The 27,623-nt window shown below is 33.7% G+C and overlaps 1 protein-coding gene across 1 annotated transcript in view; it reads left to right on the top strand.

The window, feature by feature from the left end:
• The window catches only part of PCLO (piccolo presynaptic cytomatrix protein), a 376,758-nt gene that overhangs the window by 269,034 nt on the left and 80,101 nt on the right, over positions 1 to 27,623 (top strand). The window contains exons 11-14 of the mRNA XM_071215189.1: positions 13,164 to 13,272; positions 13,817 to 13,884; positions 14,702 to 14,916; positions 27,025 to 27,075. Coding sequence (XP_071071290.1) covers positions 13,164 to 13,272; positions 13,817 to 13,884; positions 14,702 to 14,916; positions 27,025 to 27,075 — 443 coding nt within the window. The remainder of the gene's footprint in view (positions 1 to 13,163; positions 13,273 to 13,816; positions 13,885 to 14,701; positions 14,917 to 27,024; positions 27,076 to 27,623) is intronic.

Consider the following 27,623-nt stretch of genomic DNA (forward strand, 5'->3'; position numbering starts at 1 on the left):
CAGATTAGGGGTTTGTGGTTTCCCCCCTTTGTGGCTTTTTTAATTAATGGCTTATAACCAAAATGTTTCCAATGCTATGATACAATTTTTCTTTGCTTCAGAACTGTAAGTAGAGGCAAGAGGTGGGGCCAGACTTGCAGTAACTGTAAACAAAGGCAAACTCAGTTTATAATTACCATCACAATAGTTGAAGTCTAGGGGCTAGGTGAAGTTAGTTATAAAATAACCATAATTAAAGGTAAGTTTAAGTTATAATTACCATTACTATAGTAAGCACTAGATAGACTTGAAGTAGCCATAAGCAAAGGTAAATTAGCTTAAGATTCCCATTACAATAGTTGAAATCTAGGCTACATCTACTCCATTGTAATAATGTCAGTTATTAATTTTTTTGTTTTATAGATAAAGGCACTTATACAATGATTTCAGCTCGGTTTTTAGAAAGTTTTTACTTAAAATCAATTTGGGTATATTTATTTATTAACTAAGCAATTAAAACAATTTTATTAGTAACAACTTTGTGTAGTTTTTCTGCTTTTCCAGCAATTAAATAAATTTCACTTGTGATTTATGCATTAAATCCACTAGCAAGACAGTATTGGCATTTAAAGATTCATTTTTAGGATACCTTTCACCATTAGCCAACTTTTAACAGGTGAACCCCAAATCTGATTTCTTAGGCACAAGCAAACTGACAAAGTTAAACACAGATTTCAAAGTTGAACACAAGGTTATGCACAGATTAAAACAGAAGAATTTTATATCTTTAGCATTTCTAGGAATACTTTGACCTTAACTGATGGCACATGAGGTTTCTTTATTTTGATCACTATTCACACCTTTTATAGGCATGACTGAGTTTAAACTGAGAAGTCTGATGTTTCTTTTCTCATTTCTTTAAGAAGACATGATGTGAGGTTTCTTGGTTTCAGATCTATCTGTTCCCCCCCCCCCCCCCCTTTTTTTTAACGCTGGTTTAAGTGGAATTAAGGGTTTCATACAGAGGCTGCTCTGTGGCCATGTGGACCAGCATCAGGCAGAACTTCCCAATTCCTGAGAAGAGACTCCCATGGGGAGCCCACTGGCATGCCAGAAGCCATGCTTATCTTTCTGGGAAGAATGAAGAGACACCCTTTCAATCAACTGACCTGGCATCCCAGAGTTCCCGTCCAACCAAAGTTCACCATTTCACACAATTCAATACCACTATCTGTAGGAATGAAAACATATACTTGCATCATATAAATGGGCAAACACTAAAAAGCAACAGCACTCAGACAGAAACACAAAGCCCATCAATTCGACTCATAATTTTTGTTTTTCCAGTATGGCCATTTTCGAGTTTTCTACTTTTTACTTTTATTTTTAGGAGGTTTCTTTGTTTATCTTTTGGGAAGAGCCATTGTAGACTATGGGGGTAAGGGGCTTATCTTTCTGTAATGCCTATCAGGGGGAACTGAGTTACAGCTAGTTAACTCTTGCAACCTTAGCAAGGGGGAACTTCTAACAGGGTCTTTGCCTACCATTGCTGTTCACAAAACAAGCTCAACTGTAATTCAGCATTAAAATTAAAAGACATTTCCACTGAACTTTTCCTTTGCTCAATTAATACTCAGACTAAGCTTTATCACAAAAACCAATTCATTTTTCCCAAACCAAGATCTTTCAAATTTAGACCAATTCTTCAGGATGCATCCCAGTGGAAAGCACTGGGATACTGATGTCTCATTTCCTATGGCAGCAGAGAAAGAAAGAGACAGCAGCCAAAATAAAGGTACAAGAGACAGCAGGCCTTTTTCTTAAAGTGAGGTTGGGAGCAAGACTTAAACCCAGCAGAACCCACAACCTCTTTCTGAACTAAAAGGGGTCTAGGGACACCCTGGGCTGGGGATTCACCTGGGCCCTCCCAGCTTCCTCAAAGGCGTCCAAAATGAGCAACAAAATGCTGCCATCTCTGGCCTTCATTGCTATCCCAGACGAGCCCCCAGGAAATGTAGTGGGAGCAAAGAGAATTCAGTGGTTGTGTATTGAAGGCTAGGACTCAGGAATCTCTGAGAAGGAAGATTTATTATGACCAACCAGACCCGGCAAACTCCTGTCCAAAAAGCCAAGCCCCGAGTAGGGGCTTCAGGTTATTTTTACACAAGAGACACACGTGGTGGGGCCAGGAGAGGTTTAGGGCTCAAAAAGACTTTCTTTGTTAGTTTTTAAAGTTTTAGCTATTTGAATACCAGCTAAGCTTGAATTAACATAATCGCCCACACTGCAAGTAAACTTGAATTAACATATCGCCCACTCACCAGGTAAGCTTGAATTAACTTATCACCCACTTTCCAGGTAAGTTTGAATTAACATATAGCCCATATTCCATCTGGATGTAACTTTGAATACACTTTCAGTTTACATCCTTTCTGAATATTCAAAGCCTATAGGGCCTATACCACTTAATTGGCTTTCTACAAACTAAGCACACTTGGATACAGAATTAGGTTAGTTTGAATTCATGCACAGCCTATATCAATAGGGTTACATAAAGCAAATAAAATAATACATGTAGTCACACTCTGTTATTTGTAAAGAACCATATACATTTAAAACCAACATCAATATTTAGTAATATAACTTTTGATTATTTTTCTGAAAGGATGTTTAAAATGGAAACTGTTTCCTCTGGGCGCACATTCTCATAAATTTGAATTTAACTGCTCATAAATTTACATAAAGTTACAGTACTTGTTGTTGTTGTTGTTTAATGTTCCTTTGGTTGAATTTAAATTTGGATCTCTATGGAGAGATTTTTACTGACCTTGAAAAACCTCACTAATGTGGAAAATGTTAAGATCTTTTTGGACAGTGGCAAAATGTGAAAAGAGTTTCTTTCTCTGGCAGTTCCATTCTTCCCCAGAATCTCCACAATGACTTTGCTCTGGGGTTGAGAAAGGGTGAAGGGCACTAACTAGTTTTAAATTAGAGGTCAACATCTCAACTCAAAATAGCAAGTTCATTGTGAAAGTTTGCTACCTGACACAATTGTTTCTGATTCATTTGCATTTAAATGATGAGCTGACCATGTGTTGTCTTCAGTCTTTAAATTTGTATTGAAACAACAGTGGTTAAATTTCTTCAATCTTTCTATACAAATCAGGGTTTGATGTTTACTAGTTCATTAAAAATGGGCATAATTTCCCTTCCTCTGAGCCATGCTACCTGATCAAGAAAAGTACTTAACAAACCCTCCACAGCTTATTCCTAATTTTCTCTTTCTCACCTAGTCATATCCTAGCCACTTCAGATGTCCAGCGCCACAGCAAACATTTTCAATGATGTCTTCCTGGGGGGGACAGGGAAGAAAGAGTTTCCTGGCATTTGTGGTTTCATTTACACAATTTAACACTTGAGTACTGCTCTGTAATTTTCATTGCAAATATTCAAGTGTGTAAAAAAAGAAACTTGCAATAATAATATGGCAAAAAGCCATATACCACCATACTGTTCTAAGTCTCAATTTTTTACCATATATTTTCATAATTTTAAAACAAATAAATATAAATCAGTTAAAGTCTCCTATTGTTTCCTCTCCTCTCCCAATTCTCTGTTACTCTCCAGAAAATACCTCTAGACTTAATTTTGGCTTACACTTTCCCTTCCTTTTCTTCCTAATTTTACATATATTCCCCAGAGCATAGCATGCTTCATTTTGCCTATTTTGAAAATTTGTATAAGTGATACTTTAATGTACATGTCTTTTTCCCACTTTTTTCTTCAGGCACATGAAGTTTCTGGAATTTATCAGTGTGGTAAATGTAACTCTAGTGCATTTATTTTAACTATTGGGCAGAATTCAATTATTGTATCTATTACAGTTTAATTTACACACACTCCTATCGATGGGCATTTAGCTTATTTACACCTGCAAGCGATACTATAATTATTTTATAGTATTGTATTTTGTGCACTTGTGCATAAGTTTCTTCTATATTTCTGGGTCATAAAGTCTATGGCTTCTTCAATAGATTTTTCCAAATTGTTCTCTAAAGTTTTATACTATTTTACATTCATCCATGATAAATGAGTATTGCTATTTCTCTACATCCTTCTTCCACTCTCTAGATTTCCTTTTTCAGATTTAATGTGAAATGGCCACCTATTGTTTTCATTTGCCTTCCCCTAAATCATGTTAAAGATGATTATGTAACTCTTATCTGTGACTTGCCTGTTGTTTTTACCTACTCTTTAATTGGGTTGTTTATGTATTCTTTACTGAATTTTAGGGTATTTTTATATAACCTGAATATAATCCTTTGTCAAGTATATAGACTGAAAATACTTCCCCCCAGTGTGTGGCTTGTTTTGGATGTTAAGTGCAAGTACTTTGGGTGATGAGGCACTGATATAAATAACCAGCCAGCCAAAAATGCATGGAAGGATAGCTTTATTAGATCAGAGGGAGAGGGGGAAAGGAGGGCTGCGAAGGAGCCCTGCGCTTACCTAACCTAAGTTCCTGCCAGAGTCCATAGAGGAGGGGAGGGCAAGAGCACTCTTGGCTTTATTGTAACCCAAAGGGGAGGGATAGGGTTTTCCCCTGGATAGTGGGGATTGGCAGTTTCAAACTCTCTGTGAAGAGCTGTAGCAGCCAAGGTCATTTGGAGAAGCTGAGAGCAGCTTCTTATCATTCAGAGCCTATGGAAGTACCTGCCCTGCTAGTAAATTAGGCTGAGTGAAAGGGCAAAAGCCACAAGGGGCCATTCAGAGAAGCAAGGGGCAGCTTTTATCATGCCAAACCATATAGAGGTGCAGGCCCTGCTGATTGTGCTTACCTACTGGGAAGGGCTAGCTGGGGTGTTTGCTCAAAAGGGAAACTTATGAGTAAACAAAGAAGGATGATGAGGCACCAACTATAATTTATTTTATTGCCATTAAACTTGTATTTTTATTTTATTTTATTTTACAAAAGTAGCAATTTTAATAATGTCAGATTTATCATTTTGTTTCTACATTATTTTGTAAATACTGTATATTATTTTGGAACTCTCCCTTCATCTGATGTCTTTAAAGATGTGATTCTGTATTTTCTTTTAAAAATCTGTAAAATCTTATTTTTCATACAATGTTGATATGACCATAGGATTAAGTGTTGTTTTATTTTAATGTATCTGTGGTCTGAAGTGAAATTGTGATTGTTTTGCTTCAAAATGGATAGTCATTTGCCTGCTCACCATTTTTTTAAATAGTCATCATTCTGACTCATCTATAATGTACCATCTGTTACACATTGATATTTTTCAGACCTGTGTGGGTCTTTTAGAACTCTATTTTCTATAATATTGATCTATCTATCCTTACATCAATACCAAAATGTTTTAATTATGATTTTAGGTCCTGACATATGGTAGGTAAATCCACCTGTATTGCTATTCTCCAAAATGCTCTTGGTACATTTGTTGGCCCTTTGATATTGCATAAGCTTCTACAATCAGCTTGCTAATTTTCATGAAAAATTCTCTTGATATTTTAGTATTTCATTAAGGCATAATTTAATTTGGGAAGAAATTTTCATAATGACTCCTGTCCACTTAAATCTTCATTAGGTTTACAAATGCATGGCATTTGCTCTAACTACACATTGAATTAGCATGTTCTGAATCAAAACAATAGACTACTTTTGTATTGAGTAGTTTTTTTTTTAAAATTAATAATTTTTAAGTAAATAAACAATTGTATATCTTCAGAAAAGGCACAATAAAAAATATTTTTTAAACTAAATATTGGTTTGAGAAATATCATGGACCAGATCTCTTTATGTGCATTTCATTGATTTTAAGCTTTATTTAATCACTAGATTTCTTGAACTTCTTCTCCAATTTAAATTTTTCCTGGTATAGTGCATTAAAAATGTGAAGTGCATTATAAATGTGAAAAATCACTAGTGTGATTTTTTAAAATTTTGACAGTTTTCATAAGAGAACAATGAATACATAAGAACTAAATATCTTTAATCTGATAAATCAAAAACAATTGTTTATTTAAATTGTTAGGTTGCCCACCTGGAAGTTAATTTAATAAAATATTTTGAAAATAACTTGTGTTTGTATTACTATGATTAATAATTAATCAAATTTTTGAAATAGGGATATTTGGAACTAAGATAGGAATATACTGTTAAGATTCTATATATATAGCTTCAAGAACCTTTTTAATGACTCAGTGGAAACAGAACAGGAGAGCAAAAAGCTTAAGGCAAGCATATCTGATGTCTGCTTAAGGAATGTTGTATGAAATGTTAGCATCTCTCAGGCCATTAGACCTGTAAAGAAATGAAAGAAACATCATTTTTCCTCCGTGTATTTTAGGTTGTTCAGTGAAGAAATGTACCTGTGGGATGAGTTCTAATTCATGGAGATTTTGCAATTCTTAATTTCTAGTTATTTCAGTGTAACTGATATTGATATGGCTAGCTAGATCTTATTCTCAATGATGAACTGACAGTTTCTGGCAAGAAAATGCATTTGGATTTATTGCTGAGACTCAGTGATTGGAGTGTAGGTGAAGTTAGCTGTTTTTGAAGTGGTGGTTTTGAGTTTAGAAGTGGACCTCTGGCATTCCTTGTCATGAAGAAGTCTGTGGTAGCACAGCTAATACCAGAAGTACTGGTAGAGAACACACTCCTGTGTAACATAAAGGAGAATGTTCCTAGGCAAGGAAGTCTCTATTTCTGCTTATGCTTTTTTGACATATGTTACAGATGGCATGGCAGTGATCAAGGTTGGAGATCAAGAAACATACCACACAGATGAGTGAGCTTCCTTGTTCTTGTTCCAGGGAGATTACCAGGTACGGATTGGTCACTAGCATGAGATTTCTCAAAATTCCCAAAAGGTGGTGTGTTAGGTACACATGACCCAAGATCACATTTCAAGTTGATAACAAAAGCTCTCTATTTAGGAAACTATCTTCTGGAAAATAAAAACACAAGGGGTTAGTTCCTGAACTGATAGATTGTAACATATTACTTTTAGGATGTAGTGTTATCATACTTACCTTATCAGGATATTAGTAATTAACTGTATTCCAGAAAAAAATAGAATGGCATTTCTCTTTTTTATCCATATATGTTGAAATTCATAAGAGGAAGTGTTATGTGTTTATGTCATAATCATTCTGATAGGGTCATCAGGAAAACTACTAAATAATTGCCTGGTTTCTGACTTTACAATACCCCAAGCCCTAATCTGGTTGCTTTTATCAACAAGGGTGACTTTCTTCAAAATTCATGTGTTTTCAAATGATACTGCTTCTTGATGTATGTGCTTTGTTTCTATACTTAAAATTTTTACTATGTCTAATTAATATGCCATGAAATAAACTGCATCTTGTTGAGAATTTGAAATGGATATTTTGGAAGCAAGGATGCTGAATCCTGTCTTTAATACCATACCAAATCCTCAACCAGCCAATACTTTAGTAATAGTATATCCAATGATCTAGAGAGAGCGTGCTTTTAGAGTCAGGCAGATCAGGATTTATATCCAGCTCTGGTATTTGCTGCCTACTTTCATCCATGAATTTACATGTGCAAGCTGTATTTTGCTGATTTTAATCATTTATTCTTCACCAAAAAGTGTGAGTGAAAAAAGAGATGTGGTGAGATGAATTGCTCAAGATCACACCTCAAAACAGTGACAGTTTCAAATATAGAATTTAACTTTGTCAATTCTGAGCTATTTAAAAAAATGTCCAAAATATATAACATTTCTCTATTTTGTTAATAGGTCTGCCCAAGGATGGAAATAGAGAATATTTTATAGTACATATATTTTCATAACAGTCTGCTTTTCATTTGGTTTATGCTTTTGTTTACCCAATGCAAAATATAAAGTGTTTAAAGGAACAAAATACAAATATAAATGCATTATTTATGTTTAACACTGCCTAAACTTGGAAGAATATGTATTTATAAAATTTACATTAAATATTCTAGTGAGTTAAAAATCCTATTACCTTTATACTATGAAGAGAGGAATTGTGACATATCATATTCTTTTAGAAGTTATTCTTTAATGGAGTATCGTTTTGGCTATTTAGATTTCAGTGGCACTAGCACCATGTACTTGGTCTGCTTTACATGTAAATTTAAACCAAATTTAGATTCATACTGCATATCAGATATTCCAACCCCTAAATGAAACGCCGAGTACACATAATCTAAGTAAGGTGATGCGCAGGAGCCCCAGGAAGTCAAGACTAGCCAGAGAGACCTGAGCAAATGTCAGTGACATGGCAGTGGGAGAGAGGGTGGTAAAAGACAGTAGTAAGCCAGGGGCAAAAAGACAGCTGCATAATTCAGTCAGACCTCATGTTTGCTTTTCTATGACCTTATCAGAAAAATCGCCCTGCCTTTGAATAAGTGACCACAGTAACACAATTTGGAAGGAATGAAATTTCTTAGAATCAAGCATGCAAACAAAACTTCAGGCTTCATTGACTGAAAACTAATAAACTAGCTAAAGATTGTTTAAAGCTTCTATGGATTCCTTTATTTCAAACCTTAGCACCATGTTGCTTATTTTGACCAAAAAAAGAAAGGCAGTTTGAAGTCTAGAAGTCTAGAAACACTTACACCCTGTTCTAAGAAATCTGAGATGCAGAAAAATAAAAATTTGATGATATGATACCTATGCTTGAAGAAATTTTACTATAAATGGGATGAAAAAGTTACAGATAAGGAAAATAATTAAAAACAAGGTAGATATTTCAAGATTCTAAAACATTATATTATTTCCTCTTATAAACCTGCAGAACAAAAAATTGCATTTTTATAAAAGTTGTGAACAAGCAATTGATTTTTCTTCATTTTGTCATAGTCGCCATAATATTCTCCACATCATAGAGCAGAAAAAACAAAACAAAACAGAGTACTCATATTGCAGTATAATCCCCCGTGAGGAAACCAAAGATGGCAGATTGACAAACTTGCTGAAGGCCACAAAGGCTATTAAATAATCAAACTTAATGTGAACATAATTTGATTTTGGTGAGAAGATATGAACAGTTAGTTGCCAACAACATGATGGTTAATAAAACATGTTTCTTCTGTATAAAATATTCATTCATCTTTCTGAAAATAGTGTGTATTATTGATAAATGGGGAAGATTTTTAATTTTTTCAATCCTAAATATTATATGCACACCCAGAAACACACATACACTTATCAACTCTTTTATTTTAAAGTGTTATTATTAATAGTTTTTAGGGAAAAAAGATTGTAATGTCGTATTGTAATCCTGTTACCAATTCATACTCCATTTTCAATAAAATTGAATTCAAATTATCATCCTTATAGTGTATCTCTAGAGGAAGTGTCCTAGTCAATGGATTGTTCTTACACCCTTAGTCAGATTATGAGAACATTTTAAATTCTATTTGGATAGATTAAATGTTTGGGAACCACAGGTGCCTAAGGGTATACATATGAAGTGGAAACTGCAGAATGATGAGGGGGAAAGCAAGCAGACAGAGCCAGCTTCAATGAAAGTAGCTTTATTTTTATATATTTTGTATATTAAGTTTCTAATTTAAGGTTTGTTTAAACTACAGATTCCGCTAGTAAAAAATGGCTATAATAATAATGACAACAATAGCAAAATTATTGAGATTAACTCTTCAGCAAGATACTTTCCAATGTGAAGGTTTTAGTGAATCTGTACCACATTCTAATTGCTCATTTCTCCTGATGCCTCCTCCTCCCCACTAATTTATACCTGAGAAGAGGATTGCTGGTCATGGGACAGATATACACTTAATTTAACGTCATTCTTCCAGAATGTCTTCCAAATGGTTGCTCATTCACATTCCAAATAAAATGTTTATATGTTTATAAATTTAAACAGTTAACTTTATTTTTCATCACATCGTAGTTATAATATTTTCACATAACAGAGATTGAACTGGAACAATCATTTAGCAAGGATAATTTCCCTTTAAAAAATGTCAAGGTCTTCTGGTCCCACATCCTACTGAACATGGCATTTTCTGGCTTTCAAACTTTTGCCACTCTGGTGAGAGTTAAGTAATATGTATTGTTTTAATTTGTACTCCTAATCAGTAAAAAATATGGGATTTTCTTCATACACTTGTAAAACTTTTTCAGATTTCCACCTTTGTGTTTTGACTTTATTTTACTAATTTATTAAGTTCTCAACTTTCTTCAGTACAGTGTAATTTTTATAAAAGCATAAAATATTAGCCATAGATGAAAGGGATGAATTGTGTAGTACTTGTCACATAGTTGGTACTGAAAAAATATCTGTGGAATGAATAAAAGTCAAGAGCTTTTGTGGGATATATGTTTGGACATACCAAACCCTAAAGATTTTGACTGTTAATTGAATCATTTCAATCAATAATATGCTTTTGATATAATGATAAGGATTAAGCACAGACCAAGAAGTAAAGTAACATGAAATTGTGCATTTTTAAGTTAAAATTGACTTTTCCTAGGTTGAGGAGCTTACAAAATTAATTAATCTTAGAAGTTATAAAAATATATACTTGAGACTGTTTTATGGTGATTGATTTTTTTAAAAGTTAAAATAACCTTTTATTGGGTTTTTTTAGCTCACAATAACCTATTAAGTATAAGATTTTGAGCAACATTGCTGTTGCACATTCAGCAAATATTCAAATATCTTTTATTTTTCTTGTTAGGAAGTGTTAGGATAAGCAGTTTCTTGGGATATAATTCAGTAGCCATCTATGTTCTCTCACACTTGAATAACTATTTAGTATATATGTTTATTTAATTTAAATAAATAAAAAATATAAATTTTGCCCATAATTCTAATTAATAAACATAATCATTAAGGTACACATAATCTTCCAGGAATGCTTTCTAAAATACATAGCAGAAATCTGTCTTAATTTTTAAAATGCTTACATTCAAATCTATTACATTATAAAACACTACTTTATTGACATCTATGAGATGTGATTATTTTGAATTAGTTTTTGTGTACATTTTAGGATTTTATAATTTACCAATATTTTACAAATATATCATGTATGAAACTGCATCATATTTTATTTAGATCCTCTTATGAAACAATATAGAGTGATTTGTATATTCCATTGGATATTTAATATGCTCCTTGTAGAATTTGGAGGAAATTGACATGTAATGGAAAGGGTGATATTATTAGATGACTGTGTTGAAGTAGCCACATTCCCTGAATTGGGTGATACCATGAACACCAATCCCGGTTAAAAGAACTGGCAAAATCATTTGAATGGCAGGGCTGCATCAAACTCTTGTGGGAAACTGAAGGCGGGGATAAAAGTTCAGCTAGCCTGGCATGGGACAGAAATTCATGGTATCAGGTATAAATCTGAGCAAGTCCCTAGTTATCCTTATAATTTTTTCAGTATTTATATTAATGACACTGAATAATTTTCCTTTTTCATGACCAAAAGCATTTTTCATTTCATGGATAATTATATTTTATAAATTTGCCCCTATGTTTGATATTTTGAAAATGAGTAGGTAGACCTAACAGAAAAACATGAAGATATAAGATGATTTCTTTTCATGAAATGCTCCTGCAGAAATGTGACAATGCAATTTCTGTATTGCAATACCATTAATTTGTCTCAACTCAAAGTTATCTGTTCATAATGTACTCTTTCTCCTGACTGTAAAAAAAAAAACAACAAAAACTATGTGCTGTTTTCTCTAATTTAGTGTGGTTTTAGTGGATTATCACTGTCTTTTACATAATTTTCTCATTTTATGTGTACAACAGCCTGGGATTGTTGAAATAAACCTAAGGCCCATCTGAAGATAAAGTTTTCTTGGAGTAAGTTGTAGAAAAGTCATTCTTGTTTGTGTTATTGTGAGAGTTTTTATGGACTTCATTTGCCATTTCTTTAGAGTGTAAAAACATTTCCTTTACTTTGATTGCAACTGGTTACATGCTTTCCAATGTATAGCATAATCACTTAAACTTTTAAGGATTCAATCATACCATGTTTGAAATTTTCTACTGAAACCAGTGCTGAGCATTGGGAAAATCACATGGATATCTGTGAAGCTCATTAAAAACAAAATTATTCAGCAATTATCTCTTTTGATATAATTGTAGTTCAGTTTATGACATACAGACATTTTTCTCAGATAAAACTATTAATATTCACATATATTCAGGCACCACTTCTTCTGATGGTTATTTAAGTTATATCCCAGCTCACATAGCCACATAATAGAACCATGTGAGTCTTGCCAAATATACACTGCTAAATTATTTTGGCAGCTAATATATAATGGTCCAAAGAAGCTAAATTTAAAATATCAAAATATTTAGATTACTATTTTCTTTTTGTATAAAATTATCCTTCTAGATTGAGAGGAAAATGGAAAGTCCTGTTAACTAGGGCCAGCTTCCTAATTGGTGGACCCAGTGCAATGTGAAAATGTGGGGTCATTTGTTCGAGCATTATTATGAATTTAAGATGGTGACAGCGAAGCATTAAGCCAAGTGTAGGCCTTTCTGAGCACAGGCTGTATACTGTTGCTCAGGTCATACACCCTTGAAACTGTTCCTGCCTCCCACATTCCTGCTCTTCTTCTGTTCAGGAATGTCTTGTATACAATGAAGAAAAAGACACAAAGTCGCAATCTGCTGCCTTCCAGTAAAGTCAAAGTTACAACAGTTTCTTGAGGGGAGCTTCAAACTGAAATCCTATTTTTTTCTACCACTTCCATTACCCAATAGAATACTAAAATCTATTCTCTTCAATAGCTTATCCCCCAGAGAAAAACTATTATCAGTGCTCGTAATTGTTTTTTAACTACACAAAATGGGTCTAAGTAGTATGTATTCAAAAATTTTTTTCTTATAATAGTGTGAAGAGAATGCATGTGTTTGATAATGTTTAATAGATCTTCAAAAGCAAAAATGTGCATGTATTAGATGTATTTTATGTTTTCAGGTAAGTTGATGAAATCAGACCATTTAATAGTTTTGTTATGAATGTTCCTGAGAACTTTGACCTGATATTCTTTGACATGTGTGCTGGTTTGGTTTTTAAATGAAAAGCACTGTCTTCTGTGCCATATGGACCCAGATTAAGATTATTGCACTTGATTTTATACTCGAATTTGTCTTTTTAGGGATGCAAGTATTGGAATGGAATGGAATTCCCTTAACTTCTAAAACATATGAAGAAGTACAGAGTATCATTAGTCAGCAAAATGGGGAAGCAGAAATATGTGTAAGACTGTGAGTTTTTCCCCATCTTTCTGTTTCCATTTTTTGGCTATTCATGGCTCTTTTAATTTAAAATTGTTAAGGTGGAACCTTTGCCAGTCAGTAAGATTTTCTGTAATTAGAAAACAAAGTGAATACAAATTATATATATTTCTTGTGTTCAGAATCAAAGGCTAAAGCGTATAAATAATTCAGCTAATTTTGTTTCTGATTATGTCAATAGCTCTCTCCTTTCTTGCTTGTATTGAAACATGCTTCAATGAAATGAAAGCCTAAACCCATTTGTAGTTCACAAAGGTGTATATATTTCAAAATGAACTTACATTAATTCATAAAGTTTTCACCTTAAATAATCATTTTTATCAGCTCTGACTTTTAACAGCATTGCAAGTGTATATTGGGTTAGAAGGGTGAGCATGCTTTGGAGTTGCTTTTTACCATTAACCACTTCTCATTTACCTACTGAAATAAAATACTCAGGTAGTTGGGGAAAAAAAAGTGTCTTTTGTCTTAATCTTCCTCAATTTCTTTCTTAATTTTTTGTTTTAATTTTTAGGGACCTGAATATGCTATCAGATTCAGAAAATACACAGCATCTAGAACTTCATGAACCACCAAAAGCTGGTAGGTGAACGTCTGCTTTCTAGTGTGGATGAAGATATAGATGTAGAGGTGTTGCAGTGATAGGTGTACTTGTAGATGTAGACATAGACATAAATATAGATGTAAGCAAAGATAAAATTATGTCAATATTTTATATTTATATAAATATAAGCAAAATCTAAAGCATTATATTGATACGTTTTTGGCATTCTGGGAAAATGCAGATTTGCGTGTGAGATCAATTAAATAAATACATATGAAATTCTTATTGTGTGAGTTAACATTTTTAATTCATTAAAAATAAATTCATACTATGACAGAAGTCCAGGGTGCCATTTTTTTTTATCTTAAATAATTTTTAGATCATATTTAATTCAGTCTTTTTAGCATACATGGGTTTTGGAATACTTATCACTAAACTTTTTGAATGCCTTTTTTATAATATATAGATATTAATACGTAATTTCATCATTACATGATGAAACAGGCTTAACTCTTTTTTAGATAACCAATATACTCTATAATAATTTAGTCAAATGTAAAACTATCATTTATTCCTTCATTAACAATTTTTTATTGAGCCCTTACTATGCTACAGCCACCATTCTAGGTGGGCTACTGTGCTAAACAGAACAGTTCAAGTACTACAGGATTTTTAATACATTTGTAAATGTGTATATACTCTGAAAATTCCCTCTCAGAAAAAGAGATATGTAAGATTTTGAGAAGGAAAATAGCAAATCATACAAATTGTGTTCCAGTAGATAAAACTCAAATAAGTTCTAGGATAGTATCTTTGAAATTGAGAAATATATAAAAACATTTCATTTTGTTTTAGTGGATAAAGCAAAATCTCCAGGGGTTGATCCCAAGCAGTTGGCAGCAGAGCTCCAGAAGGTTTCCCTCCAGCAGTCACCACTGGTTCTGTCGTCAGTCGTTGAAAAAGGATCTCACGTTCACTCAGGTCCTACGTCAGCAGGATCCAGTTCTGTTCCCAGCCCTGGGCAACCAGGGTCTCCCTCAGTGAGCAAAAAGAAGCACAGCAGCAGCAAGGTGAGTGGCATTAGATGTGACCTTTGTGATACTTATTTTCTTGCTATTTATTCGGACCAGTAGAAAGAAAAAATACATAATCCTCAGGTGTTTTTCTTGTGATTTTTCATTTCCTAATGATCTATTGAAACAAACAAAAAACACATTTTCCCTTACCAAGTTTAAAACTGATGTATCAAGATGATATATTTCTACGTCCCTTAAAATATTTTAGCTGTTATCATGAAGAACTTGAAAAATGTGCCATATTTTCTTCTGTGTTCTTTGCATGAAACTGAGCTTCTTTGTATATATGATGCCAGCTTGCATCTTTTTGGAAACAAAAACATAAAATGCTATTTTTTCATAAGAAAGAGAAAGTGGTGGACTTTGAAAGACTGCAAGAAGTTAAAATATTATTATAACTTGATAAAGTTGTTGTTCTGTTTTGTTTTTTAAAAGTAAGATAAAAGTACCTTTTGATTTTGGCAGCCTGCAGATCACTGATGACTTACAGAGCAGCTGGTGGGGATGAAAACAAGGTTGCAGTAGATTGATGTGGAAAAGGTAGAGCCAAGCAAATACCATTACCCTTTAGGTAGAGAGGGTAGCCGATAATGTGTAATGGAATAGAGGAAATTTTTTGGTGTTTCTTATTTTTAAATTTGAGATCACATTTATATGTTGGAAAACAAACCAATAGAGAACCAGCAAGATGGTGGTGGAGTAAGGTGCTCCTAGAGTTGGCTTCTGCTACAGGGCAGTTAGTAAACACTTAGAGCTATCTGGAGCTAGCTAAAGCACCTGTTTGGGGGCTCCAGGAGGCCAGAAGAGCATCCTGCAACATCCTTGAAGGAATGGAAGGAGGAAACTGCCCATCTTCAGAGAAGACTCATAAGTAGAGCGCTCCACACCACGGAGGCAGTGCCTTTCCTCCACTGGAGGCATAAGCCACTGGGATCTGTTCTGCAGTGGGAATTGAAAGCTCCACTTCCCAAAAACAGGGGAGGTAGAGGTGGTTGGACACCAATTTCAGTGACTAAGGAGTTAATTCAGCACACTGACATATAATCCTGAGAACAGCTAAAGTTTGAACCTACCCAAGTCAGAAAGAGGCTAGTAGCTGCCATCTAACTCCATGCCTGGCATGAAGGAAGTGTGACAAACTGAAAATCACAGTGCTGCTGGGGACCACCTTCTTTCCATCCAAGTCAGATTGCAACTCTAGCCTAGGCCCCAGTGCCACCTCCAGCAGGGAGGAAGCTGGGGGACCTGTGCCAGCCTCTCCAGGAAATTACTGGCCAAGCCATAAAGGATGGTGATTATCCTACTCTGGTGGCATGAGCTGCCCCAGGAGCTATCTTGTGACTGGAATTGGAAACACCATTTCCCAAAAACAGGAGAGGAGGAGACAGTTGGCTGCCAATTTCAACTACTGATTGGTAGACTTGGCTAGCTAAGATATAACCCTGAGAACAGCCAGCATATGAATCAGCCCAAGTCGGAAAAAGGCTGGTGGCTGCCATTTTGACTCTGCCACCAACCTGAGAGGAAGCCGGGATGACTGAAAATCACAGTGATGGTAGGAACTGGTTTCTTTCACCCAGATCAGCCTGCAGCCCTAGGCTAGATTTCAGTACTACCTCTGGCAGGGAGGAGGCTGGTGGGCCCTGCACCAGGTAACTGCAGGTAACTTTGGCTGACACAGACTGAAAATCAAAAGTCTACCAGGGCAACTGCAGACATCTTCAACCCTCTATGCATAGATTACTGTCCACAGCTGTAGCTCCATCTCTGCCCTGGATAGGGGAGAAAAGGGTGTGAAGCTTCATCAGTCTCTCTGGGCAACTACAGTTTAGGCCTGCATGACTTGGATTATTCCACATAGCTGTGACTCTGTCCCTACCCCTGGCAAAGGAGAAAGTTGGAAGAAGCTTCATTGGTCCCTGGCACAATGAAGGCAACTTGAGCTCCTGTTGTACAACCAGCAAGGGAGAAAGGGCAGAAAGGGCAGAAACTAAAGAGAAAAACTACACCCAGATTAAATACTCTAGTAAACCAGATGCCAAGACACCAACACAAAATTATAATCCATACCAAGAAACAGGAAGCTATGGCCCAGTTAAAGGCACAAGACAAGCCTCCAGATGACATAAAGGAGTTAAAACAACTAATCATAGATGTTCAAACAAATCTCCTTAATAAATTCAATGAGATGGCTAAAGAGATCAAGTATATAAAGAAGACACTGGATGAGCACAAAAAAGAATTTGAAAGTATTCATAGCAAAATAGCAGATGTTATAGGAATGAAAGGTGCAATAAATGAAATTTTAAAAATATTGGGCTCATATAATAGCAGATTTGAGGAGGCAGAAGAAAGGATTGGTGAGTTTGAAGAAACGGCCTCTGAAAGTGAACATACAAAAGAACAGATGAAGAAAAGAATGGAAAAAATTGAACAAGGTCTCATGGAACTAAATGACAGCAAAGGCATGCAAACATACATGTCATGAGTGTCCCAGAAGGAGAAGAGAAGAGAAAAGGGACAGAAGGAATATTTGAAGAAATAATGGTAGAAAATTTCCCAACCCTATTGAAGGACATAGATATCCCTGTTCAAGAAGCACAACATACTCCCATCTGAAAAAATCAAAATGGACCAACTCCAAGACACATACTCATCAGAATGTCAAATGCCAAAGACAAAGAATTCTGAGAAGAGCAAGAGAAAAGCAATGCATAACATGTAAGGGATATCCAATAAGATTAAGTGCTGATTTCTCACCAGAAACCATGGAGGCAAGAAGACAGTGGTCTGATATGTTTAGGATACTACAAGAGAAAAACTTCCAGCCAGGAAACTGACATCCAGCAAGAATGTCTTTCAAAAATAAAGGTGAGATTAGAATATTCACAGATAAACAGAAACTGAGAGAGTTTCTAAGCAAGAGACCAGATTTTTAGGAAATACTAAATGGTATGCTAGAGCCTAAAAAGAAAAGACAGGAGAGAGGGGCCTAGAAGAGAGTCTAGAAATGAAGATTATATCAATAAAAGTAACTAAAAGTGTCAAAAGAGTGGTGAAAATAAAATATGACAGATAAAACTCAAAAAATCAGGAATAAATTTAACCAACGATATAAAGCAATTGTATTCAGAAAACTGAAACTCAATGTTAAAAGAGATTTTAAAAAGCCCTAAATAACTGGAAGAATATTCCATGCTCATGGATTGGAAGACTAAATACCTTTAAGATGTCAGTTCTACTCAAATTGATATACAGATTCAAGGCAATCCTGAGAAAAATTCCACCAGCATTAAAAAAAAAAAATAGAAAACATGACCATCAAATTTGTTTGGAAGGGTAAAGGGTCCTGAATAGCCAGAAACATCATAAAAAGGAAAAGTGAACTCTCATCTCCAGACTTTAAATATTACCCAGCTATAGTGGTAAAAACAGCATGGTACTGGCATAAAGACAAACACATAGAACAATGGAATCAAATTTATCGTTCAGAAACAGACCCTAACATGTATTGTCAAGTGATTTTTTACTAGCCTATCAAATTCACAGAGCTCGGGCAGAACAATCCATTCAACAAATGATGCTGAAAGAATTGGATATGCATAGGTGAAAAAGTAAGGAGGACCCCTATCTCACACCTTATGCAAAAGTTAACTCAAAATGGATCAAAAAACTAAAAATAAAAGCAAGAACCATAAAACTTCTAGAAGAAATTATTGGAAAATATCTTCAAGACCTGGTGGTAGGTGGTGGATTCTTAAAGGAGATAAGAGGAGGACTGAGATGGACTACTGATATTTAATGTATGTAGAAGTTTTAATTAGGTTTACTGTTAAAGTGTGTAAATGTATAGAGTGGATGGTAACACATAGTAACAGCTAGTTTATAAATGCGGATGTGACTGAAAATGGTAGTCTAGGTATGTAAATGCCAATTGAAAGAATACTAGAGAATAATCTAGGAACTGAATAGCATGGTAAACCAAGAGGTGGATGAGAGTTGTGGTTGATAGTACAGATGCAAGAGTGTCCTTTGTGGGCTAGAGCAAATGTCCATCACCACTGCAGAGTGTTGGGAATGTGGCGAAGCATGGGAAAACTACAGCTGGAGTGACCTATGGACTGTGGTTAGTAGTAATACTACAATAGCCTTGCATCTATGTAAAAGATGTACTGTGTTGATAATAAGGCAGTATGGAAAATGTAAAACAAATATCCACTATGGACATGGTAACAATCAGATGATATTATCTTATCTGTTCTACCACAGTGTGGTGTGTTGATGGAGTGGTGTTGTTTGGGAATTCAGCACATATGCATGATTGTTTTATAAGTTTAAAACTTCTGTCATAAAAAATATTTTCAAAAAATAATAGTGTGGGTTGGGGGAAAAATACACCAAATGTAAGATGAAGACTGATTAGTAGTAAGATTTTGACTATATTCTCTCATAGTTTGTAACAAATGTCTCATGACAATGCAAGGTGTTGGTGGAGGATTGATATGGGACCCTGTATGATGTTATTCATGTTTGCTTTGTAAGTTCACAACTTGTACTATACAGTTAATTATTTATGTATGTTCATATATAAATGATATAAAGATAATAATAGGGTTGGTTAGGGGAAAAATACTTTAGTTAGTAATATTTTGACAATGCTCTTTAATCATTAGTTAAAAAGGTTTAACAACAATGCAAGTTATCGGTGGTAGGGTGAGATAAGAGAGTCCTATATTGTGTTATATATGTTTGTTTTGTAAGTTCACAACTATTATTATATACTTTTTGTTTATGTATAAGTAATATACTTCAATAAATTAATTTTTTTTAAAAGTATAGGACATAAAAATAAAATTATACAGCTCAGAAGTGGCAAAAAAACAAACCAGTAATAGTATGGTATTTTCTCACACTAATGGTAGTTTACCAGAAACTAAAAACCATTCAGAGAGCTTTTATATCAACTCCATTAATCCTCACAACAATACTGTGTTGTAAGTATTCCTCGTATTCCTGTTTTAAGATCATGCAGATGGCAGGTACTAGAGCCAGGGTTTGAATTCTGCACCTCTAGAGGCAGAGATAGAAGAGGAAAGATGTGCCAATGAATCAAGATGGCAGAGGGGGTGGAGAGGATTCCATCCGAATCCCAGGTGGAGAAATCAGCTTTAGGGTAGAGTATGGTTGCTCCAAACCCATTCCATGATTCAAGAAGGAGAAAAGGTTTGCTTGGAGAGATGTTGCATATCTGAAGATGTACCAGGGAAGTTTCCCAAGAATCTGTTGTAGAATTTGAGAGAGGTTCAGTTATTTGTGTATAGAAAGGCCAGGACTCAGGAATGATTTTGAGAAGGAAAAATGGTTTATTGACGGCCGGCTGGACTCGGGAGCTTTCTGTTTCAAACCCGAACCCGGAACAAGATTTTTGAGTCCCTTTTATACAGAGAGGAAAGGTCAAATGGTCCTTTTGTTTCAGTTCTCAATAGGCTTGAATTAGCATCTATCTTCCACATCCTAGGTAAGCTTTTAGCATGAACTTCATACATTCTAGATAAGCTTTTAGCACATTTGGTTTGCATTTTCCCTGAATATTTAAAGTTTATAAAGTTTGCATTGATAAACTGTTTCCCGGGATTGGAGTCGTTGCCATGGTCACCAAGGGCAGGACTGCAGCCTCTCACCATCCCACACCCACAAGTCAGGACAGACAGCTTAGGTTAAGGTTATCTCCAAAGAGACAAAGTGCCTCCCACCCATAGCCCACATCAAATCATTTGAACTTCCTTGGAGGGATGTTTTTTTTAAGGTTCTCACTATCCTTACTCTCCGTATTTCTCCATTATTTCCTTGGAAGATTATCACAGTAAGCAAATATTTTGTCATCTTTATTTATAGCCTAGCTAATGAGTATGTGTAACATTCCTTTTTAATTTTAGTCTTTATTAGGGTTTCTGGTATCAAACTGACTCCCATCTTTTTTAGTTGTATATATACTTTTAAAGTTAAGAGTATGTTTAGCTAATGTTTTACATTGGTTTTTATAATTTAAATAAAGGTAAAAAGGACTAGGGATAAAGAGCATTTAGAACAGTAAGAAACAAGGAAAAACAGTAACATAATATCACTATTTGAGTACTATCTCCAATTCCCATACTAATAAATTTCCCTTGATGCAAATCTTTATTTGAAACAAATGCTTCCAATAGTAATTCAAAATGGCTGGGGAAGTAAAAGAGAATGCTGAATTAATTTTTTTTCAAAAGATTTTATTTGATCTGAAGAAACACTAGAGCATTGAATTAATTTTTAAGCTTATAAAGGAACTGAAAGTATAGACAATTCGTAAATTTTCCTCATATATAGATGTGATTTTTAATAGGAGAAAAATATACTCATGATTGATAAAAAAATTGGAAAAAAATGCTTATTTATTCAGCCATACACAAAATGTTTGCATTTGATAAGGGATATATGCAAGAGACAGGCTATTTAGGAATAGAGTGACAGGTCATCCAAAAGCAAAATTTGGTTCAGTAAGTACAAAAACATAATATATATCACCATAAATTCCTTTTATTCAGAAGCAAATAATAAATGTACATTGATCTTAATTAGGGCATTATTTAAAAATCTTATTTCTAACTAAATATAGCAAAATCTCTCTAACAATAAATTCAAAGACAGTTAAGTTAAATTTAAAAATGTTAATGCATGCAACTATGTTTTACCACACGTATTTGTTAATTTCAAAGATTTACATTCTATTTTTAAAAATTGCTTAAACATATCCTGAAAATTGGCAAACTAAAATACCAACATAATTAATCCTAGTTTATGGGATTTTAGGTGTTTCTATGTAATGTATTTTGAAAGTCTTGCTAAATTTAGCAATTACTTTCTTATGGAATATTGCTTAGATTTTTTTTATTCTCTTGGATTTTTCATACAATATTTGTTTAATAACTACTATATCAGGTAATATGATTGGGGTGACACAAAATAAATCCAACAGAGCCCTTAACCATAAATACAAAACTAAAAGCTTCTGGATTTTAGTTATTTTTTTTCCATTTAGATATGCATTTTCTTTTATTTTATTCTAAAAAAATTTTTAGTCAATTTTAGCCATTATATGGCTTCAAACGTCATTATATGCTTACTATTCTGATTGTATTTTTATAGCTGGGATCTGCCTCCTTAGTTACAGATTGATTTTTCTCATTGCTTTCTGAATAGCTCCATCTAGAAGACCTACATACATAAAAAACTCAGCATAGCAAAGATTCCAAACCAAACACATTATATTTCTCCCACAAGTTTATAATCCTGATACTCTGGTGTTCAGCAGATGATATCACCATCCTCTCAGGAAATTAAGCAGAAATTCAAGAGGATTGTTGCCTCTTTTTTCTACTCATTCACATTATGTAATCAGTCACTGAACCCTAATCCCATGAATTCTAATTTTGTAATAAGTCTCTGGTAATTTTCTATTGTCTTCTCTTGACTTGCCTTTCATTTAGTGAAGAATATTTCTTGTCAACACACTTGCCCTCACTACTGGTAACTGTTCATCAGTCCCTCTTCTTCCTCCTTACTTGCTCTCCAACTAACTAATCTGTAACACAATGATCTGATTGTGTCACTCGCCTGTTTAAAAGGTATCCCTGTTACCTGGAATGCCTGCTGTCCACCTCTACCTGTCTTCCACAAATATTTTTGGATGCCACAACAGTTTCAGGAGTCCAGCTTGGTAGCTAGGATATAGAGAGGGATAAAAATCCCTTCCCAACATACCGTGTAGGTCAGAGGTTACAGCATCAGCATCATGTAGAAATTTGTTAGAAATGCAAGTTCTTGAGTCCACCTTCAGAGATTGAAATTTGAGAAGCACCAATCTAATTATAGATTTAAAATGTTATGTAAAAAAACAAATCCAATGAAGATGTAATGTTGGAAGGCTTTCAGTAGAGTGAGGACACCTGAGGAGTGGGGTTAACAGAATTGAAGGTATTAAACAAGTTGGTCCATGGGGGAAGAAGGGGAACATTACAAGCAGAGCACAGCATGAAAACAAGTTTCAGAAACAGAAAATTGCATGCCAAGAAAATAAGTGCATGAAAGACATAGTGGTGAGACATTAAAGAGAAGCCTAATAGGTTGTCAGTTGGAGGATATTATATGCCATGCCATGGCATTTACACTCCAGTCTGCAGGTAATGGGGAGCCAGTGACAGACTTTAAGCTATTAATAAAAGAACAGGAAACCTTCCTCCATTAAGTCTTTCCATTTTTGAATCCTTCCCTAAAGTCAGAGTCAGAAGTTTCTCTTCCTTCTCCAAAGTGCCAGATGTTTTATATATCTCTTCAGAGGTTTTAAATCTTGATTGCAAACTCCTTAAGAGCCAAGAACCATTTCTTAGTTGCAAAGAAAAGTAACAAATTAATATTTGTGAATGAAACCATAACAGTTACTTGTGAGTCTCTAATATTATGGGAGTACACAATTTGATTTATAGTAATGTGTTAGCTTTTCTGGCAATGATTTAAAAAGATGAAAAGAGGTACAATGGGAAATACATTATGGAAATATTGACAGGTTTTATGGTATGCAGTAACTCTTTTCTATGCTGCTGACATTGTAGATCTATACATTTTGCAGCACCTTTGCTAAAATATAAAATATAGAGCTGCAGTATCCAATATAATAGCTGCTAGCTACATGTGACAACTGAGCACTTAAAATATGGCTAGTTCTATTTGGGATGGGCTGTCTGTATAAATCACATGCCAGGTTTTAAAGCCTTAGCAAGAAAAAAAGTAAAATACCTCATTAATAATTTCAAATTGATTACATGTTGAAAGGATAATATTTGGAATTAATAGGCTAAATAAAATATGTTATTAAAATTAATTTTACCTGCTTATTTGTGCATTTTAAAGTGGCTATTATAATTGCTTTAATTTCTTACCCTCAAGTCAGATTAAAATTCAGAAAGAATTACTCTTTAAACATAGTACTTTAAAGAAAAATATAAATTAGAGATTATATTAAGAACCAATATAAGTATTTTAAAATAGGATCATAATTCCAGGGCTTCAATAAATATTTCTTTTCTTATAATACAATTTTGTACTATTACAAGAAAGACTTAGCAGAAAAAAATATAAATGCCCAAAATATATGTAAAATGAAGTAAAACAGAGAAAATATCACAAAGAGAGATTAGCTATCATCAAGATTTTGAGAATAGACTTTACAAATTAAGTGTGAGAATATACATCAAGTAAAAACACACAAAGTAGTTGTATTAATATATACATTTATCTGGTAAAAAAAAAAAAGGAACACAAGACAATCCTTCAGAATTTTTAAAAACTCAGTCTTTTTTTATCAGTTTGCACATTAATGATCTAGATAAATAAGGGCATGATTCATAACACTTTCCACAAATTATATCCAACTCAGTAAATTTGATATCCAAGCATAAAACAATTCAGGTTAGCTGATCAATTCACAAACATATATTTAATTATAACAAACATATACTATGTAATTGATCATCTAAAAGGGTGATAAGAGGTATTCAAATAATAAAGGAGAAAATGGCAATTGCTTCAAGAGAGATCAAACAAAATTCGACCAGAACATACAAGTGATAGAGATGAGTTATAACGTGGTGAGGAAACTCAGGAAAAGCTGCATTTAGACTGAGCCTGGAAGGTACAATATATGGTGTTGTAGAAAAGGTATAGGGTATTTTGGAAATTAAATCCCAAGCATTGCATTTGTCACTCAGAAAGAGGGATCACAGAGAACCTTACAATCCACTGGAGGTGGCAAACATTAAAAGAGAATAATAACTGCTGTCCAATAAAATGAAATACAATTCTTGAAAAAATAGTTCCAAGATAGAGAATTTGGTGAGGAGAAGGAGAAAATAGCTTTTTTTTAGTCTTGTAAATATAGGCATTATATTTTCTTCTTGAGATTTACAAAGAAAGGTTGTTTTTCAGATTATTGCTACTTTACTTCCTAGCTTTACTAAACTGCGGTGAAAGAGTTTGTCTTCTTGTCATTAAGGTTATCAGTATGATCTGAACATTATATCAAGGCCATTTAAAGTTTATAGTGCACTGGGATCTTTCTGAAATGCTGTTTGTAATAACTGGATTACAACAATCAATAGCTTAGAGATGATACATATGGTAATAAACCCTTTTTATTATAGTAACTAAACCTCCTTAAAAATGAATTTATTATAAATTCCATCCAAGGGCTAATTATGTTGTACAAAGTTATGGGATATTTACACTGAGTATTTTAATATGAAATAGTTAAACATATTAAAATATATATTCTGTATAAAAATGATAGTTCCCATCTAGAAACAAAGCCTCATGTGGCCTATATCAAGTATCATTTTTTAATTGGTATTTTATTTTTTCAAGTATCATTTTGAATTAGAACTATAATTAAAAATTTATATTTTTAATTTTTATCTTTCTGTTTAGGAAAAATAATATACCTATAGATAATAATGTTTATGAAAAAGTTTTATAAATTATAAAATAAAGTTGTTATCTGCTGATGAAAAACTCAAGAAAACTATTTATCTCAAGTCTCTCTTGTTCCTATCATTAACATTCAGTTTTGAAAATATCAATTGCTACATCAACAACCTTGTCATGTAATCAACTGCAGGCAGTATCCAGGTTCTTGACTCTTCCTATGGTGGGAAAATGAAATAATTTATCAATAATTACTCTTTTCTTCCTCTTGTTTTGTTTCATTTTCCTTATATTTTACTTCTTTTCTCCATTATTCTCCAACTCTTCTGCTATTTAACTTTAAATTCTTATAATTTTAAAAGTAAAATAGTATTAATAAACATAATTGCTCAATAGCATGCAAACATTTTATCCTCTGCAGCCAAAAGCAGATTAATAAGGGTCGCTTTTTCTAAATGAGCTGAACTAATAAAAGAAAGGTATCTTAGAAAATTTAACCCCCACACCCATAACTTTGCCAGTTATTATATTAATTCCCTTTAGTTATTTCATTGACTAAGACCATGAATGTAGTTGTCTTCTTTTGACTGCTCTCATTTCTAGAATAGAGTTCCTCTTTGGGGTAATGAAAATTTTTGATAATAGGTGGTGGTGATGGTAACACAATGTTGTAAATATAACTAACACCACTGAAATATACACTTGTTAAATTGTTAAAATGCAAATTCTATGTTATGTGTTTTTGTTTATTAACCTAACTATTATATGGCTGTGCATCTTTCTCTTTCCAGTTATTTATATTAAGGCCAGAATTATGTACGTGAAGGAAGACAGGGCTTTCTTTGAAGGGTGGCAAGGTGGCCTCCTTTTTAGTAAATATCAGCAAATAGATGCAATATTGCCAGGAAATTTATCATAGATTTGGGATCAAAGACATTATCTCTTCTTTTTTACATGTTTTCCATTGACATATAACAAGTTAACAACCAGTCATATTTTCAGCAGTATGAATTAGTTTACCAGTCACTTTCTCAACTGTTTGTAAAGATTTACTGACATGAGGAATTTATTAAGGAAATAAGGACATATATGAGATAGGATGGAAGTTTGATTAAGGAGCATGAATTATTGGGAAGTGATTACCTGGGTGCTGCATTCTGGAAGGGATCAAAGTGACACTGAGCAGCCAACAAAGTATAAAGAAAGGATATATCTTATGTGCTTACAGATGTTCCTCATATCAAAAAGTGTTTTTCATTATTATATCAAATGTAGATTTTAAACCTGTAAAGACTCAATATTTTAAACCAAAAATACACAATTTTTTAAGTAATGAAAATACATTACGTCTGGTATGAAATTATAGATTTGAAACAGGCTTAAAATGAAAAATAGATTTATTTATCTATAAAATTAAGCATATCTTGAGCAGTATACATAGATATCACATTCTGAAGCAGGCAAATATATGAAATATATTTTCCAGGTAGTGTGCTCTTACCAAATACAGCGTGTTTTCAAAAGAGTTAAAATAGGAAATTTTATGAATGATTTATCCATTAATGTAATATATATTCTTTAATATTGCAGCCTACTGATGCAACAAAGGTTGTCTCTCATCCAATTACGGGGGAAATTCAGGTATGAAAGTTCTTAGAAAAATCATCATTATGCTTTATTTTCTACTGGCCTACTGAAATTGTAAACACACTGTTAGCAGCGATCCTATTTTCCAACATATGCAAAACTGGAAAAATCCAATTTTATAGAGTAATATTTTAATTCAAATTAATGTTTTATGAATTAAACTGTACCTGTGGATTTACATATTTTAAAATCTGTTTGATACCTTAAGCACTGCCAATAATCTGGACCTTAGTTACTACACTAAAGGTGTTGAATATTCTTCAAACATGACAGATCTTCTGGTAATTTGATGAGTTTCATGAGACTAATGCTGTTTCCTTTTCTACCTCTGAGAATAATTACTAATTGCTTAGCAATTCCTGTAGAGCAGTGTTTTTCATATGGTGGGTCTTAACCAATGTGTCATTTCAAAAATCAACTTAGGGGACTGTGACCAGAAAAAACATAAAATTGATGACTTTTTTTCTTTTTTTTACTTCTCTGTGTGTGTTTCTGTGGTTGTGTACTGTGTTTACTATACATGGTAGCATAATAAAAAAAGT

This window comes from Dasypus novemcinctus, chromosome 5, assembly GCF_030445035.2.
Source record: "Dasypus novemcinctus isolate mDasNov1 chromosome 5, mDasNov1.1.hap2, whole genome shotgun sequence".
Classification (NCBI taxonomy): domain Eukaryota; kingdom Metazoa; phylum Chordata; class Mammalia; order Cingulata; family Dasypodidae; genus Dasypus; species Dasypus novemcinctus.